A 15,978-nucleotide genomic window follows, 5' to 3' on the forward strand; every position below is an offset into this window, starting at 1 on the left:
TCAACATGCTCCTTGGAATGAGCTTTTAAAATTCTTTCTCTCTTTAAAGCCTTGCAGTATCATACAAAGGGCTAGCAGAGTCAGCTTCCTGCTTTGTGGGAACCCATGGGTCTTCTCCATATGCATCAGTGTCACTTAGGATGCTATGTATTTTATCCAATCAATGCAAAGCCCACAGGAAACCTCTTTAGGGTTTAAACGTCCTAAGTCACTACAGTGAAACTAATCTTCCTCCCCAAAGGAGCTTAAGTAAACCAACTGCTAGCATGTTGTTTCAGCAACCTTTACAGCAACCTCCACCTAAAAACTCAGATGACAAATGGAGGCAAAAGCCCGTTCATACCCTAGAACATTAGGCTGGCCTAAGGGAAAGAATAACACAGCTTGTAATGAATTAATAACAAAACGAGGAAATAGAGGGAGCCCTTCATCCTCCCTTGCCCCAAATTGAGTGTACAAGTCTTAACCTTCCTCTCTTCAATTCACTGCAGCATGTGAACACAGGTGCATTTGCAGCATTATTCTCAAGGGTCTGTCTTATCCCTGCCCAAAGAAAAGGACTAGATTGCTCTTTCTAGAGCCATTGCTTTTTTGCTAGGTACTTTTGAGGCGCAACAAGGATAGGATGCAGTAAGTGTTTGAATACCCGTGCCAACTCTGTTCACCTTTTCTTGGCCACGCAAAGAGTGGGAAGAGCACAGACCCCTCACAGGAACGCTCTCTTGTGAGGTGAACAGCATTCCCTGCAGCCTTAACGAAAGAGATACACCAGCCAAGGGGAAGGACTGAAAAGACCTATGAAGAGTAGGTGAGGGGAGCAAAGGAATTCACAAGCAGTAGCACAATCAGTTGAATTTGCTTGCTTTTTAGATCCCAGGATCTCCCACTACTGCCTTGGGGAATACAACAAAACAGCTTTCCTTGCATGGTTACTGCCTTGCCAGGTCATCTGGACAGTTGCAGGCACAACGCAGGGGAACACACCTAGACAGCCACATACCTCTGAAAAGAAGCAGTCACACAGCATCTGGGAACAGACCTAACTAGCAAGGGCCTGGCAGGAGAGGGAGATGCTTACTAACCAGGTGAGAAGTGAGCCAGTGAAGCAAACACAGCCAGTAATTTCCCTGGTTCCTCACAACAGTTACTTCAGTCAGACAGCAGGACTTAAAATAAGGAGAGTTTACCAGCAATGGCTGCATCTCTTCCTTTCTGATGCAGACAAAAAGCACAGAACTTGTGCTGAGCTTTACAGATGAAGCTTGCAACTGTAGCTTACTGTGGATGGAAGCTACAGGAACTGAGGGAAATATGGGTTCCTGGAAACAGTTTCCTTTCCGCAACACAGCCCCGAGTTATTCCATATATAACAGGGGCAGGCCAGATCAGGGGCATCTGAAAACAAAGTACACATATTTCACAAGCCCTCAGCTGAATGTCCCTCTTCTACACTACAGGCAACAGCACCTGTACCTTACAGTACAATCTATCACTACATGAGCTGCTCTTCCTTCCCCAACAGTGCAAATGTGGCACCTTCCAGAGACACCAGCAACAGGTGTACTCTGCTGGGCACAGAGCCTGCCCGTGTGTGTTCAGCATGCACTACATAACTGCACACAGGAGGGACAGAACACCTGCGCAGCAGGGCACAGCAGTATTTGGAGATGATTAAGAGCAGAAGGCTACAGTAGGGAAAATGTAAAGAGCATTAACACTACCTACTACTAGTTGTTTAACCCTGGCAGCCCTAACTCAGGACTTCCAGCATAATACTCTTCTTTCTTTACCCTCAATGGGCTTTATAGTACACTCTATTGAAGAGAACCAAAAAAAGCTCTATCACAAAGGCAAGGAGAACAGAACACTACATCTATCAGAGCAAACCTTCAGTTTCACAGAAGAAAAAACTTCACTGGAGAAATGACTAATTTAAAGCCATTGCAATATACAACAGCTGCATGAAATCTCCTTATCAGGGTCCTGAGTACACTAACAGGCCATGCTTATCCTGATCAGCCTCACCTGGGACTTCCACACCCACCCTTTGCCCACAGGCCCAGGAGCTCCATTTGAGCTCAGGCCTGGGTCTTAAGTGCTTGCTTATCCTATTTTGTCACTCTACCAGTTTCAAGCACTATTGCCAACCTTACCTCCTTGATGCTCTTCAAACCCACATTGTAAGTAACCTTATCCTCAATTCCCTTTCTGGCTCCATCTTATAGGTAGTCTCTTTGGATCCACAGTGTTACTTTTACCCTAGCCCTTCCTCTGGCAGCATTTCCTTTTGCTCTGGAATAGATTCCTCATGCAGGTCCTAGACCTGGGTCATAGCTCACCTTTTCCTCGGACTCCTGATGAGCCTTGTTGTTGACATCGGGCTCTACCTGCCGTGTTCAAGCCATGTGGGACTGCACCGTTTGTGAGGACACTGCTATTGCTGAGGTTGCCCACAGCTACTGTTTTGTGCTCCTCCATGCCTTGCTCCTTCTGCTCCCTACTATTCCCCTTTCAGTGATCATATTTAAAATGGATTAAAAGTAGGATTAGATTGGGGGGCGGGGGGGATTTAAGCGGACCGAAGTCTTCCCTCTTCCAATGTCATATGCACGTTCCCGAGACTCCCTGCAGAGACTGTCCCGGCTTCCCACCTCCTCCTCTCCGCTGCGAGCCCTGAGCCTGCCTTTGCACCACAAGCAGCCTTCTCGCCCTGCTGGCTGCTTTCACCCAGACGCGGGCGCTGCCACCGAGCGGGGCGTTTCCAAATCCCCTCAGGCCGGGAGGATGACTGTGCCTCTGCGCGCCCTTCCTACCCCCCCCCGCCAGCAGGCCTCTCCTACGGGCCGCCGCTGCCGAGCACCGAGACCCGCCCGCCGCGCCCGTGGACTCCTCGCCCCCGCCGCAGCCGGACCAACATGGCGGGGAGGGCGGAGCCGAAGCGACGCGTGCGCGCGCCGGTACGTGGCGCTGCGCGCGCCGGTGCGCGTGCGCGCAGGCGGCACGTGGCGGCCGGGCAGCATGGCGGAGTGGCGCGCGGTGCCCAGCGACCTCTTCCCCTTCGTGCTCGCCTTCCTGCGCGAGAACCGCTTCGAGGGCGCCGCGCGCGCCTTCGCCAGGGAGGCGGCGGCGGTGAGCGGGGCGGGGGGGGCGGGGCGGGGCGGGCGGCTGACTGACTGACTGACTGACTGACGCGGCCTGTCTCTTGGTTTAGAAGGAGCAGGACCCCAACGCAGCCTCCCTCCTGGACATCTTCAGTTACTGGCTGAAGTAAGTGCCCCTCCGGCAGCGGGGGCCGCGCTTACCGGGAGCGGAGCGGGGCGGGGGGGCGGCTCCGCCGCGCTGCCGGGCACCCTCCGGCACCAGCCGCCGTCCGGCCCTCGCCTCGTAGTCCCCAGCTCAGCCTGCCTTCCTGTAGGTCTCCAGCGGCCAAGAAGAGAAAGCTCGTTCCCAACGGCTCCCAGGCGAAGAGGAAGCCGTCCTCCAGCAGCGATGACAGCTCCAGCGAGGAGGACGAGACGCCGCCGGCCAAGAAGCCAGGTGGGGTTTGTGAGCGGCCCTAGGGCAGGCCAGGCCAGGGTTGTGTTTGGCTTTGGCTCCTCACCTGGATATAGAGCTCAGCTTCAGCGGCTCATTTGAGGTCCTTCAGCAGCTATCAAGGACAGGGTTTGTATTGGCTGATCTTGTTTCTGGCAGGTCTTTTGCCCATGACATGTAAGGTATCTTCATCCTAGCTGAGGGTGATCTCTTTATCCAGTTATAATTTAAGCACATCAGGGTTTGTGTCCGCTAGAAGGTTGTAGCCATTCAGTTTGTCTCTTGGCTGAGACTGGTGAAGGCATTGGGCTGTATTGAGTTTTGAAGGTGCTATTGAAGTAGCACCTTCATTGTCTTGTCTATATCGAGAGTCTGCTTTTCGAACACTCATTGGTAGGATATCTCGGCAGGGTTACTCCTCCTTGCTTCGGCACATTCAAATTATGTGTTGATTTAAATATTGAGTGAAATGGGGTTTTGAGTGCATGTTGATTGGACTGTTACTCTCTCTATGGGAGGTAGCTACCTCATGGGTTTTCTTCCGTGCTATTTTCCAGGGACGCTCAGTTTCACCGAGAGCCTTAAAGAGTGGTTTCTCATCTTGCTATTGTAGGAAAACTGATTCAGGTTTTATAAGTGCTTTCACATTTGTTAAAATACGTATAATTTGACAAAGCTCCTGCTTGGCTAGGATTTATCAGGCTCCTCTGTATTGGTGGGCACCATGACCTGTTTGATGCAGGGCAGTTGTGTGCTGAATCCTCAAGTTCCAGAGAAATGCCAAGCATCCTTACTCACCTGCTGCTTGTGTGAGCTTACTACCCTCCTTTCTCTCAAACCTGTGTCCTAGTGCTATCAAAAAATACATCCCTCCACTGCACTTTGGTATGTGGTGAGCTGTGTTTTTCCCTTTTTATGTGGAATTGTTCTTATGCCTTACCTTAATCACAGTGCATGCAAGTTTGTGTGTATCTAGCAGTAGATTTGCAGGAGAGGAGGAGTAGGCAGGGAGAGGGGGACACACAGAAAGACAACTGGTCTTCAACTTGAGCCATCCTAAAGCTGAATTTGAACTTGGATCTGATTTTTATTTGGTAAGGACAGTTGCAAATATAACTCAAGGCAAAATGATTTCTTTTGCTCCATGTTACTAAAAAGCAATTGGTAACCAGGAAGGAGTAGATTTGGCTAAAACATGTTAAGCAAAGTGTCTAGAACTTTAACAGCATTGCAGTGGTTCTCTTTGGAAGTCTGCACTTGTTAAGTGGGGTTTTTTTAAGCTGAAGGGTGTGCAGACCCAGTTAATATTATCTCAGTTTGTGGGGACAGTTTCCCTGTGGGGTGTACTTTTTGGTGATAGAAGTCTGCACTTGAATGTGTACGTGACAGATAAAAAAAATCTAGAATTGGTTTTATCCTCTTGCCTACCTGTTTTGGGGTCTTCTGCCACACACTGTTCAAGAAACAAAGTCAGTATTACGAACTTCAGTCATGGTTGGATGACCTTAGTATATCCTTTTGCCCTGATACACACTAGTGCAGGATACAGGTACATGAAAGTTGTGAATTAACTTACTATCAATGTGTGCTGTCCCTTATTTGCAGCTAAAGCAGCAGCTGTGCCCAAGGCAAAAGCAGTTCCTCCAGCCAGGAAGGCAGAGAGCAGCAGCGAGGACTCCAGTGATGATTCAGACTCAGAGGAGGAGAGGAAGCCAGTAAAGGTCAGCTTTTCTTTCCAGCCTCTTTAATACACGTTTGAAAGTCAAAATAGCAATAGTTTGAAGTCAAATAGCAAATTTGACCAGTAGAACTCTCTCTGAAATTTGGCTTGCTTTTCCTGAACTATGAAGTGCCTAGACTGCTGCAGGTGCAATGTAATGTTGGTTTCGTGACCAGCACTCACTTTGTTTCATATCCAAGCATGCTCCTTGCTTTTATCCTAAGACTGCCAGGGCTTCCTTTTTTTGCAGAGAAAAATTTATTTACAATTGCTAAAATCAAATTTGATCTTTTTCTACATATATGTGTATCTATAAAAAGAGAAACTTCTCTTTCCTGTTTCTTGCTGCAGTCATGGTCTTGAGAAGTGGGGGGGAGGAAGAATGATGTCAGTGTACACTGGAGAAGACGAACCAGAGTTGCCCAGTCAGTATTTTCAGTCTTCAAACTAGTGTGATCTAGAGAAGGAAGAGAACAGTGCCAGCCCCAGAGCTGCCCCATTTTGAGGAGGCAGAATTGGAGACTGAGGTGCAAAGGAAGTTTCCCATGGGCTGCTGGGAGGTTTCCCAGAGCAAAATTGTTATCCAGGGACTTTGAGGTCCTAACCATTAGGCAGCATGGTGTTTCCAAGTCAAAACGGTAACCTCTGTGAAAGACAACTGTTTATACTCTCTGTACATGTGTCCCACATGTTAGCCTCTTTTTCTTTTTATGGCTACACGGGCTAATCAGTTTTCCCTCCTGTTGTTTAGAAAGGTGCAAAACCCATGGTGAAGCCAGCTGGAACCAAAATCCAGCCTCAGAAGAAAGCAGAGAGTTCCAGCTCTGAGTCAAGCAGCTCAGATGAAGAAGCACCAAAGAAGCAGCCACCAAAACCAGCAACACCTAAACCGGGTACTTCTTATTGTGTATCATGAGTCAAAGTGCAAAGCCAGAAAAGCTGGGGAAGGAGTGATGGAGGCTGTACCTACATGCAAAGGCATATGTATTAACATAGTAGTCTGCAAATCTGCTGTCATTGCTATTTGCAGTCCAGTCTGCTTCTGACATGGAAGAGGTGTAGGACTGATTGCAAATAAAAGATCTGGTCCCGAATGCCGCATTTTTTGCATAAGTAGCTGTAATCAGCAACCTTAACTGCTTAAGTTGTGTTTTTGCCAGTGTCTTCCCCTCAAAGAGCACGGAAGATCTTAGCCTTTAGTCCTGGAACTTCTGATGAGCTAGAATGGACAGTTTTCTGAAAACTTTCTCTAAGCTTGCAGTAGGATAAAGCCTCAGTTCTGCAGTACTGCCTTAATCTGTCCTATTGGCTTCCTGTGGTTCTTTTCTCTATGATACTTTATGTTGAATGTAATTACCCCTCATCTACCATAGCATGTTTTCTAATGTCCCTTTTTACTTATCTCAAAAGGAAGTAAAGCTGCCCGGGCAGCCACTAAGGTGGTCAATGGAAAAGCAGCAAGCAGTAGCAGCAGTAGTGGAGATTCTGATGAGGAAAAGGCTGCACCGAAGAAGGTAAATTAGACCATGAAAAATTTAATGAATCCCGTAGAAGACTGTAAGACTGTGGGTATCTCTGTCTTGCAGGGACTGTGAAACATGTAGACAAAGACACAGACTATACAGGTGCTGAGCATGGCATTTGTGGCTCTTATACCTCCTTCTCCTTTATACAGTGGGATTATGTGTTCTAGCACCTCTCTATGCACTAGCTTTCTTCCCTAATACCTCCTTACCACTTCCTCTGCTCCTTCCTTTTACAGGAAAACATCTCATTGTGTCATAACCATACTGTAGTCTCCATTATATGTTCACTTTTGCATGACTGAGTTTTCCACTAGGGAGTGTTTAAAAATGTTTTCTGCAACACAAGAATAATCATAATTGTGTTTGATCAAGTGGCAGTTGCTACCATTTCAGTCAGTTCTGTGCCCCTTAGTGTGAGGAGCTCCTCATTCAGCATTCATGCAGCAGAAAACAACAGCAGAGCGGCCAGAAAGATGATGCTCATCTGTTTCCTAAAATTTGCATTTGAGAATCTTCAATAATCTTTCTTCTTTTGTCTTCAGAATTTGCTCTTTTAAGTGAGGCATAGAGTTAAACAAGATCCACATCCAGCTGTCCCCACAAGATTTCTGTAACTTTTCTAATGTGTATTTCTTTCCTTCTTGTGATAAGGCTGTTCCCAAAAAAGCACCTTTGCCGAAACCTGCAGCCACTCAAGCATGTCCAGGGAAAAACAAACGTGCCAAGGAAAGTTCCAGTAGCGAGGACTCATCTGACAGCTCAGACGATGAAAAGCCACCTGCAAAACAAAAACGGAAGTCTGGTAAGTACTAAATACCATTGCTGCTACCTGGGAGGATGCTTTCTGCTAGTCCCACTGTCTCGGGAGAAGCATGTGCAGTGCACAAGCAAGTCTTGCTGCATGCAAAGTTCCAGGTGGTGCTGGTGGTGGTATCATGAACCCAAAATACCGCAGTTCTTTTCATGTGTGCTGTTGGGGCTAAGCTTTCTCCAGCTCCTCCCTCAGCAAGTGATGGGGAGTGAGAGAGATTGTGACAGACTCTGCTTGGTTTGTTCCATGTCTTCTATTCAGGTAGCCTTTAAGTTCATTCTTCTTGCAGTTTTCCTGTCTGCCAGGATTTGGGAAGTAATTTGCCAGTGGTTTGGTTATTCTGTAACTGCAGCAATATAAGCTTTTTTAGGTTCTTTGTGAAGTATCCAGGGCTGTTCAGTTGCAATCCAGCTGATGGGCTAAATGGGTCTCTGTTCATAGTGCTTTTAGAATTCCAGTAGGGAGCTGATCTGAGTGGAGGATCAAGCATTGAAATTCAGTCTGATTCTGTAACCAGAAGATTTGAGAAGGCAGTTGTCCTGGTTTCAGCTGGGATAGAGTTAATTCTCTTTTTAGTAGCTGGTATAGTGTTATGTTTTGGATTTAGTATGAGAATGTTGATAACACACTGATGCTTTCAGTTGTTGCTAAATAGTGTTTACACTAAGGCAAGGATTTTTCAGCTTCTCATGCCCAGCCAGCAAGAAGGTTGGAGGGGCTCAAGAAGCTGGGAGGGGGACACAGCCAGGACAGCTGACCCAAACTGGCCAAAGGGGTATTCCATACCATGTGACATCACGTCCAGTGGGGGGGCATTGCTGCTTGGCAACTAATGGGTCATCGGTCAGCGAGTGGCAAGCAATTGCATTGTGCATCACTAGTTTTGTATATTCCAATTCTTTTATTATTAGTATTGTCCTTTTATTATTGTTATTATTATCATTATTAGTTTCTTCCTTTCTGTTCTATTAAACTGTCCTTACTTCAACCCATGAGTTTTACTTTTTTTCCCCAATTCTTTTCTCCATCCCACTGCGGGGGCGGGGGAAGTGAGTGAGCGGCTGCATGGTGCTTAGTTGCTGGCTGGGGTTAAGCCATGACAGCAGTAAATATAAACAATCAACAATTGACATCTCTGTTTTTTTCTGAAAAAGTTTGGCAACGCAAGCTCCCATTCTTCTATAAGTGCAGAGAAAACTTTTGCAGAGATGGTTGGGTCAGCTGAACCCAAAGAGGAGAGTTAAACTCACAGTAGAAACAGGAGGTAGTAGTGGGGTGGGAATAACCTTTCAAATTATAAACTAGTATCTTTGTAGCTACAGAAGGGGAATAAATGGAACCAAATTGAAGAAGTGCTTTATGCTAACTACAGCAAACATCTTGATGTGCTGCTCGCATTATCATGCAGGCACCTGAATGCTGTGTCTGTCTTCATAGGTCAGTACAGTGCTGTACCACCTCCTCAAGCTACGCAGACAAAGAAGGGCCTTGCCAAGGCTCCTGCAAAAAAGGCTGAGAGCAGTGACTCTTCAGACAGTAGTGATGAGGCAGAGCAGGTGCCCCCAAAGGGAGGAGCAGGTAAGTTGTGAGGAGAGGAGGCTGCAGAGGAAGTACTACATAGTGCAGAAAATGTTTTGGCAATGTCTTGATTTCCTTGAAAAAGCCATTTGACTTTGGTCTATGTTCCTATTTGCTTCTCTGGAAGTTTTGAGTAATTTGAAGGTGTCCCAAACAACACTGTGTACAATCTGTGGATCCAAACTGTGCACAGGTTGGATTGCTTTGCACGTGTTGGTTTGAAAAGTTGTCAGGATCTAGTTTAGCAGGAATAAGCCAGGCCCATTACTGCAGCTGGCCAGGTCCTTGCTTGGCTTTTGATGTGCTGGCTGAATGGCTGGTGCACTGAGGAGTTTTTTTTTCACATCTGGAAAGGTTTGGGTCTTGGGACAAAGGTTTGGTGTGGATGTGGCCTGTTAATTTTAAACTTGCTTTTACAGGCAAAGCAGTAGTATCTAAAACAATCCCTGGCCCCCAAAACAAAACTGTGACTACCAAGAAGGCTGAATGCAGTTCTGACAGTGACTCAGGTAATTCAAGAAATAAGGTTTTGGGGTTTTTGTGTTAATTTTTTTATTGGCCAGGTTGCTGTATAGTGTTGTACCTGCTAAGATCCTTAGCATAGGAGCTTGAAAGCTTCGCAGTCTCCATAGCTAACAAGATGTGAAATCAAAAAACAGCAGCCTGCTATTGCAGAGTGGAGTCTGACCATGAGACACCAATGAGACCATTGGCAAGTGCCAAAAGGTCTGCATGTTGCTGGATGGAAAGGGTGGGGCATCACGTGTATCAGGTTTCTCCAGAAATGTTAATGGTTATACTTCTTGAGGATCTGTGTCTTAAGATTTTTGGTTTCTGTTATTCCATTGTGTTGGGGAGAAGTTTCCAAGATAAAAAACATTATCACCGTACCAAGTTCAAAATAGACTCAAAAGATGCCTTCTCCTAATGTGGCCCTAGGGGCAGCGTGCTTTGTGTTGTCTGTTGATCAGGTTTAAGGTTTGCAATGCTGTATTTCCTGTGTAAGTTCCTTATGTGCTACATTCCCCCTCCAAGTTCAAGGTATTCCTGTTGTATATCTCAACATTTCTGGTGCCACGGCAGGAACTGTGGGTGGCAGCTACCTGTCTTATCTGCAGACAGCTAGAACTAGACTGTGTGACCCTTCAACAAGTGGGCTGAGTTTGGCGTTTTCTGTTTTTGTTACTAGTTTCTCACAAAGGGACAAGATTTTGACTGCTGTTATTGAAGTGTTTCAGAAATGTTGGAATAGATAGGGCTTAGCATTCCACATTGCTGTGACACACAATACAAAGGCGTATTTGTACACAGGAGTCTCCAGTCCATCCTCAGACTGCTGCAAAACACATCTGATGCAGGAAGTAGAAAGCTAAAATGAGATACTGTGCTGTTGCTGCCTCACTTTCCCTGCTTTGTCAATTTTATCTCCTAATTTCTTGCCTGTTCTTTGATCTTTACCACATAGCTTCTGTTCTTGATGTTTCTTATCCCTGAGTTTGTTCTTGGTGATACCTGTACTTTCTCCAGTTCCTTATTCTGTAGCTCTTCTCCTATGTTATTCTCCAAATACCTGCTTCCTTGTGCATGCATTAGTGAAGATCTTAAACTGCTTGTTTCCACTTCCTCCCAACAAAGAACATACGTGGAAAGATGGATGCCGTCCCCTGACCATTCAAGTGTTTGTCAAATGATGCTTGTTGCCAGTTATCTAGTGGCTCAGCCTTGGGCCACAACCCATTTTGCTTTTCACTTCCCCATGAGTTGCATACATGTTATTGCTAAAGTAACTTGCACTAGAAGCTTATTAACTTAACATCCTTTTTTAATATTTAGATTCCAGCTCTGAAGATGCCAAGAAGAAGGTAGGGAGTAAGCTCCCAGCTAAACAACCTGTGATAAAGAATACTTCCAAACCAGCAAAAGTAGCTGTCAAGCCTGGACAAGCAAAGAAAGACTCCAGTTCCTCCTCAGACAGCTCAGGTACTGGGGTAGGAAAAAAATGAGAATTTCCACTTGCATGTTGTGCTTGCTTAGACCTCTGTGTTTCTAGGCAGGGTATGAGGGTGTAGTTGGACAGGAATACCCATTGCAGTGTTGTTTCAAGCAGCTAATGAAGTGCACTGTGTATCAACATTGAATCTGTGCGTTAGCTTCATGTCGAAGGAATGGGGCTTAGCCTTGATTATTATTTTCCTTTCACTCTAGATTCTGATAGCTCTGACAAGAAGGCCCCTGTGAAGCCCATAACTAAAGGAGCAACCCCTGCAACAAAGAAGTCACAAGCTGCCACAAAGAAAGCACAAAGTAGCTCTGATTCAGATAGCAGCTCCAGCAGCTCTGAGGATGAGAAGAAGAAAAAAGGCATTCCAGCTAAATTAGTTGGCAGAGTGGGTAAGCCAGTGTCCAAACCTTCTGCCCCAGCTCCCAAAGCAGGCACTTCTGACTCTGATAGCTCGAGCAGTGAAGAAGAAAAGAAACCAGCAGTGAAACCAGCCACCAAATCTACAGGGGCAGCAAAAGCAACTGTGGGGAAGAAGGCAGCTGCTTCTACTAGTAGTAGCAGCTCATCTGATAGTTCCAGTGAAGAGGATGAGAAGCCCAAAAAGGCAGGGAAAGGGGCACAGAACAGTTCTAAGACCACTGCCACCACAGAGAAAGCAAAAGCATCCACACCAGTAGCAAACAACTTGAAGTCTAAGCCAGCTGGTGGCAGCAGTAGCAGCAGTGAAAGCAGCTCTGAAGAAGAGACTGGAAAAGTCAATGGAGGTATTACCTACAGTCTGGGAGGTGGGTCTGTCAGGCAGTGTTACTGAGCTAAGGATTGGATGGAAGCCTTTCCTAAACAATATTCAGTCTAATCTCTGTGTGCTACTAGATTATGCCATCTGGTGCAGTACTGAGAGGGAAGGGCTAGTTTTTAATTTGTTGTGATCCTTTTTGTCTGTATTGCCTATCTGCTGGCAGTGGAATTTGTGGTAACATGAAGTACTTTCCTGTACAGTTGTTGCCAGTTGCCATCTGTGCATGGACAAGATTGTTGGTGATAGCAAGGCAGACTGCTGGAGGACTTTGTGTTGAGTGGGACACCATAGATGACGCCCCAATACACAATCTCAATCTTTATCCCTTCAGGAGAACAACTTTGAATGCCCTAGTGATGTGTGCAAGTGCATACTGTGTGACTCCCAAGAACTGGCAAATTTTAACCAACAGAACTTTCTCAAGTGCACTAAATCATTAACACAGAGGTACCCTATTCCACAAAATTATCTTTATCCATTAGGATAGGATGGCAAAATCCTTTCTGATGCATGATGGCTGTTAGTGTCTGTTACAGCAGTCTGTTTTCTGGGTGAGGTAATGCAGGGACTGATTCTCACACCTGTGTCAACGCTGGGTTCGCATTCTGGGGGAGAGATGCCATTACCTTTCCCAATGCTGCAGTTACTCCCTTTGAAGTTTTACTGCTGTACATCTAACAGGCACAGTCGGGAAGAAACAGAAGAGGGAAGATGTTCAGGAGCCAGAGACACCACACAGTAAAAAGGCAAAGATCAAAGCCAAAACACCACACACAGTTCCCAAGGTAAAACAGGTGAGTGAGGGTGGACTGTGGTGACTGGTGAGAGAGGCATCTCTGCCTCCTGAACAAGTAGGCTTTTTGGGGGGGAGGTTGAGCCCACAGCATTATTTGTATTTTTGCTCCCTCCTTGAGCACTTGAACCTTGTGTGGAGAACCCTAGGGAGTGCACATACGTGCATAATATTATTCTAGCAAAGGCTGATAGGATATGCTTGCACAGGAGCATCCCTGAGCTGCCTGATCTGAAGAAGGGAAATAATTATGAATCTGAGAAACACTTAAAAGTTGAGGTGATGTGAACATGGCTCCATATTTGCAGGGCAAGGAGGGAAGGAAGTTGTCACTGAGTATCATGCACTTCCTGTACCTTGTTTTCTTTCTCTTTAACAGCCAGCCTCTCCATTCCGCCGCGTAAGGGAAGAAGAGATTGAGCTGGATGCCCGTGTTGCTGATAACTCGTTTGAAGCAAAGGTAGGGCTAGGTAGTGCCCAGAGTGGTAACACTTGGCCTCCACAAATGCCCATTGGCAGAGCAGCCTTGGTATGTTTGTGGGCAGTCTTTTTGGTGGGAACTTTTTCCACCAGGAGGTGCTGTTAGGAAGTGTGTGAGCACTGGCAGGAGGCGTGTGGGAGAGCCGTATCAGCTCCAGTGTTAATGCACTGATGTTTGCTGGGTAGGATGAAGTGCAAAGCATTGTCTTTGCTCTCTTGGGTACTGACCTGAATTTCTTTTTCCTCTCCCCCTTCATCCCTCACAGAAAGGAGCAGCTGGTGACTGGGGTGAGAAGGCTAACAATATCCTGAAGTTCACTAAAGGCAAATCTTTCCGCCATGAGAAGACAAAGAAAAAACGAGGCAGCTACCGTGGGGGCACTATATCGACCCAAGTCAATTCTGTCAAGTTTGAAAGTGACTGAGAATGTTTCCTTTGGAATTCATAAACCATCTGCTCACCAGAATGGCTCTGATGGGCATGTGGACATTATGGATGTCAAGCCTGCCTGGACTGCTACCTCCCCTAGCCCATTGCGGGGCAGGCAGCTCCAGCGTGGGGATGTGGGCGAATGGTTGGATGTTTCCCCCTTTTATTTCTAATTCTGGTTTAGGCCCCTAATTTGGAACCATCCTTTAGCTGGTGTTACTGGCACCACTAGGGTGATCTCCAAGACTTATATTTTCTATGGTCTTATTTTAAAAGGCTGGCAGTGATTTTTTTCATTTTGGTTTCCTGCCTATCTAGTAGAAGAAAGAGAAATCACTTTCCTGTATCTTAACCTCCCACTTTTTCAGCCAGTTTAACTGGGATACCTGTGAAATGGCAAGTATTGTAACTTGCCTTTGGCTAGATACTGTAAGAGCAACAACTGATTTGAACCCTCTGGCTGTAATCCCCACCCCCATCTGACATTTCAAGTTCACAGTTACAGTGTGACAGGGTTCCTCTTCTGTTTCCTTCTTTTATGGTTTCACCTTGCAATAAATTCCTACCTTCCTCTTCCTTCCACTCCTGTTGAGGCCACTAACCAGAGTACTTAGAGAAGCAGAGTCTAAATACATGTTAGTAGCTGAGTAGCTGTATTGCTTGCAGTTGCAAGTTGGGGGGCCATTGTCAGAAAGGCCAAGGTCTGCAGTAGTGCTGTGGCACTCTTGGTAACACTTTCATTGGGAACGTAGCTGGAGAGTGGAGATGTGCAGAAGCTCTTGACTGCATGGAGGTTGTGATGTTGGCTCAGTGGGAATGGGTAAGGAGGCAGAGGAGATAAAGCCCTCTCTTCTCCCCAGGTCTGCTTTTTGCTGTGTTTTTGTTTCAGAGGCTCTGACTGCAGTGTGGCATTACTGCTTGTTCTCTCTGAACATAAAACATGCCAGCTTATGCTTACTCCCAGCAATGTGCTGTGCAGCTTCTTAAGAGTCGAGGTGAATGTATCATTAATGCCTTAAATTTCTTGGTTGGATCACTTGCTCTTAGAGCTGTTTTCCATCTGTTAAATCCCTCTCAGGAAGTAAAATGCCAGTTTCCCCATAGCACTAAGGCAAATAAAGCCTGGTGCTGTGAGGTTTGAAGCATTAGCTACAAGTACATGTTCAGTATGGGAAGCCTCAAACAAGTTCAGTAACTTGCAGCCTAAACTGAGATTTCACGAGCAACTGAGACAATATAATGGCTTACTGCGGTTGAGAGGAGGGCTTACTTTCCCTCCAGTTGTATTACTGCCTCCTTGTTTCTGGTGCAACTCGCATCTGGTAGAAAATTATTCCCCTGACTATTTTTTTTTTCCCGTTAGGTGGGTTAATTCTAGTTCGTGGAGCAGTCTGCTGAGCCCACAGCCAGTATGAATTGAACAGTGGTAGCACATGTTTGGGAAGCGGGGTCATGGGCTGTGAGAACTGCTCACCCCATCTCACGAAACTGCCAGCCACCAAGAGAGGTTATGCAGCACCGGATTTCCGTGTTTCCATTCCCTCCCCAAAGGGTGACAATGAGAAGAGTCCTGTTGTTATAGGAAGCTACATTTGTGTGCAAAGCAGTGTCACTTAATTGAGGGTTGGATGAGACTTGATGAGCCACCCCGATATACATGAGCTGCAGCTTGTTCCAACGAGCATTTTTCAGGACTTCCCCTCTGGTTTGCACAATCACTCTGGTGCCTGAATTCTAGGCTACAGTGCAGAGGGGCCCAGGAGACCACGGTTATTACAAGGAGTTAAAGGTTAGAGGCCAAAGGCAGGTGGGAAGAGAGTATTTTCTGCCTGGGGATTTGAACATCATCTTGCTTGTGATTTCTCATTTACCCTCTTTCTTCTGTTTATCAGGAACTTATGTTTGGAACTCTTGAACTTTTTAAAAACTTATGTTTTGGGGGTATTTTAAGTGTGAGAATTTTAATGTGTCGGAAAATAAAGATTGCTGCCTTTGTAATCTGAGTGGATCTGGTAGTTAAAGGTGTGGAATAGCAGGGAGGGTATGGGTGCTGGGGGTAATGTAGCACTGTCTCTACATCTGTCTACAACCACTTGCCTCCTTAGTTACATGCTCATGTGCAGGTAACAGGCCTTCAGAAGTGAAAGGTGGCCTGTGCAGCTGGCTGTTGAGTGACTCTGCAAGAAATTTGGATAAAACTCTAGAATAATATTTGCTTATACCAAGACAAACTGAGGCTGTTGAAGTCCCTTCCCACCAGAATATCTGGTTAGTTCTTCTCAAATATTGCTACCAATTTAGCTGT

General features: G+C 46.2%; 2 protein-coding genes across 4 annotated transcripts in view; one reads left to right on the plus strand and one right to left on the minus strand.

Annotated features, from left to right (window-relative positions):
* Window positions 1-755, minus strand: part of PIK3AP1 (phosphoinositide-3-kinase adaptor protein 1) — a 48,507-nt gene extending 47,752 nt beyond the window's left edge. Inside the window, exon 1 of the mRNA XM_052799728.1 lies at window positions 647-755. Within this exon, the coding sequence (XP_052655688.1) occupies window positions 647-740 (94 nt within the window). The 5' untranslated portion in view covers window positions 741-755. The remainder of the gene's footprint in view (window positions 1-646) is intronic.
* A 2,245-nt stretch (window positions 756-3,000) lies between these two features.
* NOLC1 (nucleolar and coiled-body phosphoprotein 1) lies at window positions 3,001-15,671 on the plus strand. 3 transcript variants are annotated; one of them, XM_052799489.1, is made up of 14 exons: window positions 3,001-3,129; window positions 3,212-3,267; window positions 3,416-3,537; window positions 5,140-5,255; window positions 6,006-6,147; window positions 6,665-6,768; window positions 7,432-7,582; window positions 9,029-9,169; window positions 9,589-9,678; window positions 11,003-11,149; window positions 11,375-11,956; window positions 12,652-12,764; window positions 13,143-13,223; window positions 13,510-15,671. In XM_052799489.1, the coding sequence occupies exons 1-14, from the start codon at window positions 3,019-3,021 to the stop codon at window positions 13,666-13,668; spliced, it is 2,115 nt and encodes a 704-aa protein (XP_052655449.1). In that variant the 5' UTR covers window positions 3,001-3,018; the 3' UTR covers window positions 13,669-15,671. The 3 variants fall into 3 exon arrangements, with proteins under 3 accessions (XP_052655449.1, XP_052655450.1, XP_052655451.1); XM_052799490.1 differs by having other exon boundaries at window positions 11,375-11,935; XM_052799491.1 differs by lacking the exons at window positions 9,029-9,169; window positions 9,589-9,678.
* The last annotated feature ends 307 nt before the right edge of the window (window positions 15,672-15,978 follow it).

The sequence above is a fragment of the Harpia harpyja genome, chromosome 10 (assembly GCF_026419915.1).
Source record: "Harpia harpyja isolate bHarHar1 chromosome 10, bHarHar1 primary haplotype, whole genome shotgun sequence".
Taxonomy (NCBI): Eukaryota; Metazoa; Chordata; class Aves; order Accipitriformes; family Accipitridae; genus Harpia; species Harpia harpyja.

Excerpts from the sequence above, each read along its gene's own strand:
- NOLC1 (XM_052799489.1), top strand. The coding sequence starts at position 3,019 with ATGGCGGAGTGGCGCGCGGTGCCCAGCGACCTCTTCCCCTTCGTGCTC. Across the intron at positions 3,130-3,211 it reads TCGCCAGGGAGGCGGCGGCG|AAGGAGCAGGACCCCAACGC; the intron begins GTGAGCGGGGCG and ends CTCTTGGTTTAG. Across the intron at positions 9,679-11,002 it reads CAGTTCTGACAGTGACTCAG|ATTCCAGCTCTGAAGATGCC; the intron begins GTAATTCAAGAA and ends TTTAATATTTAG.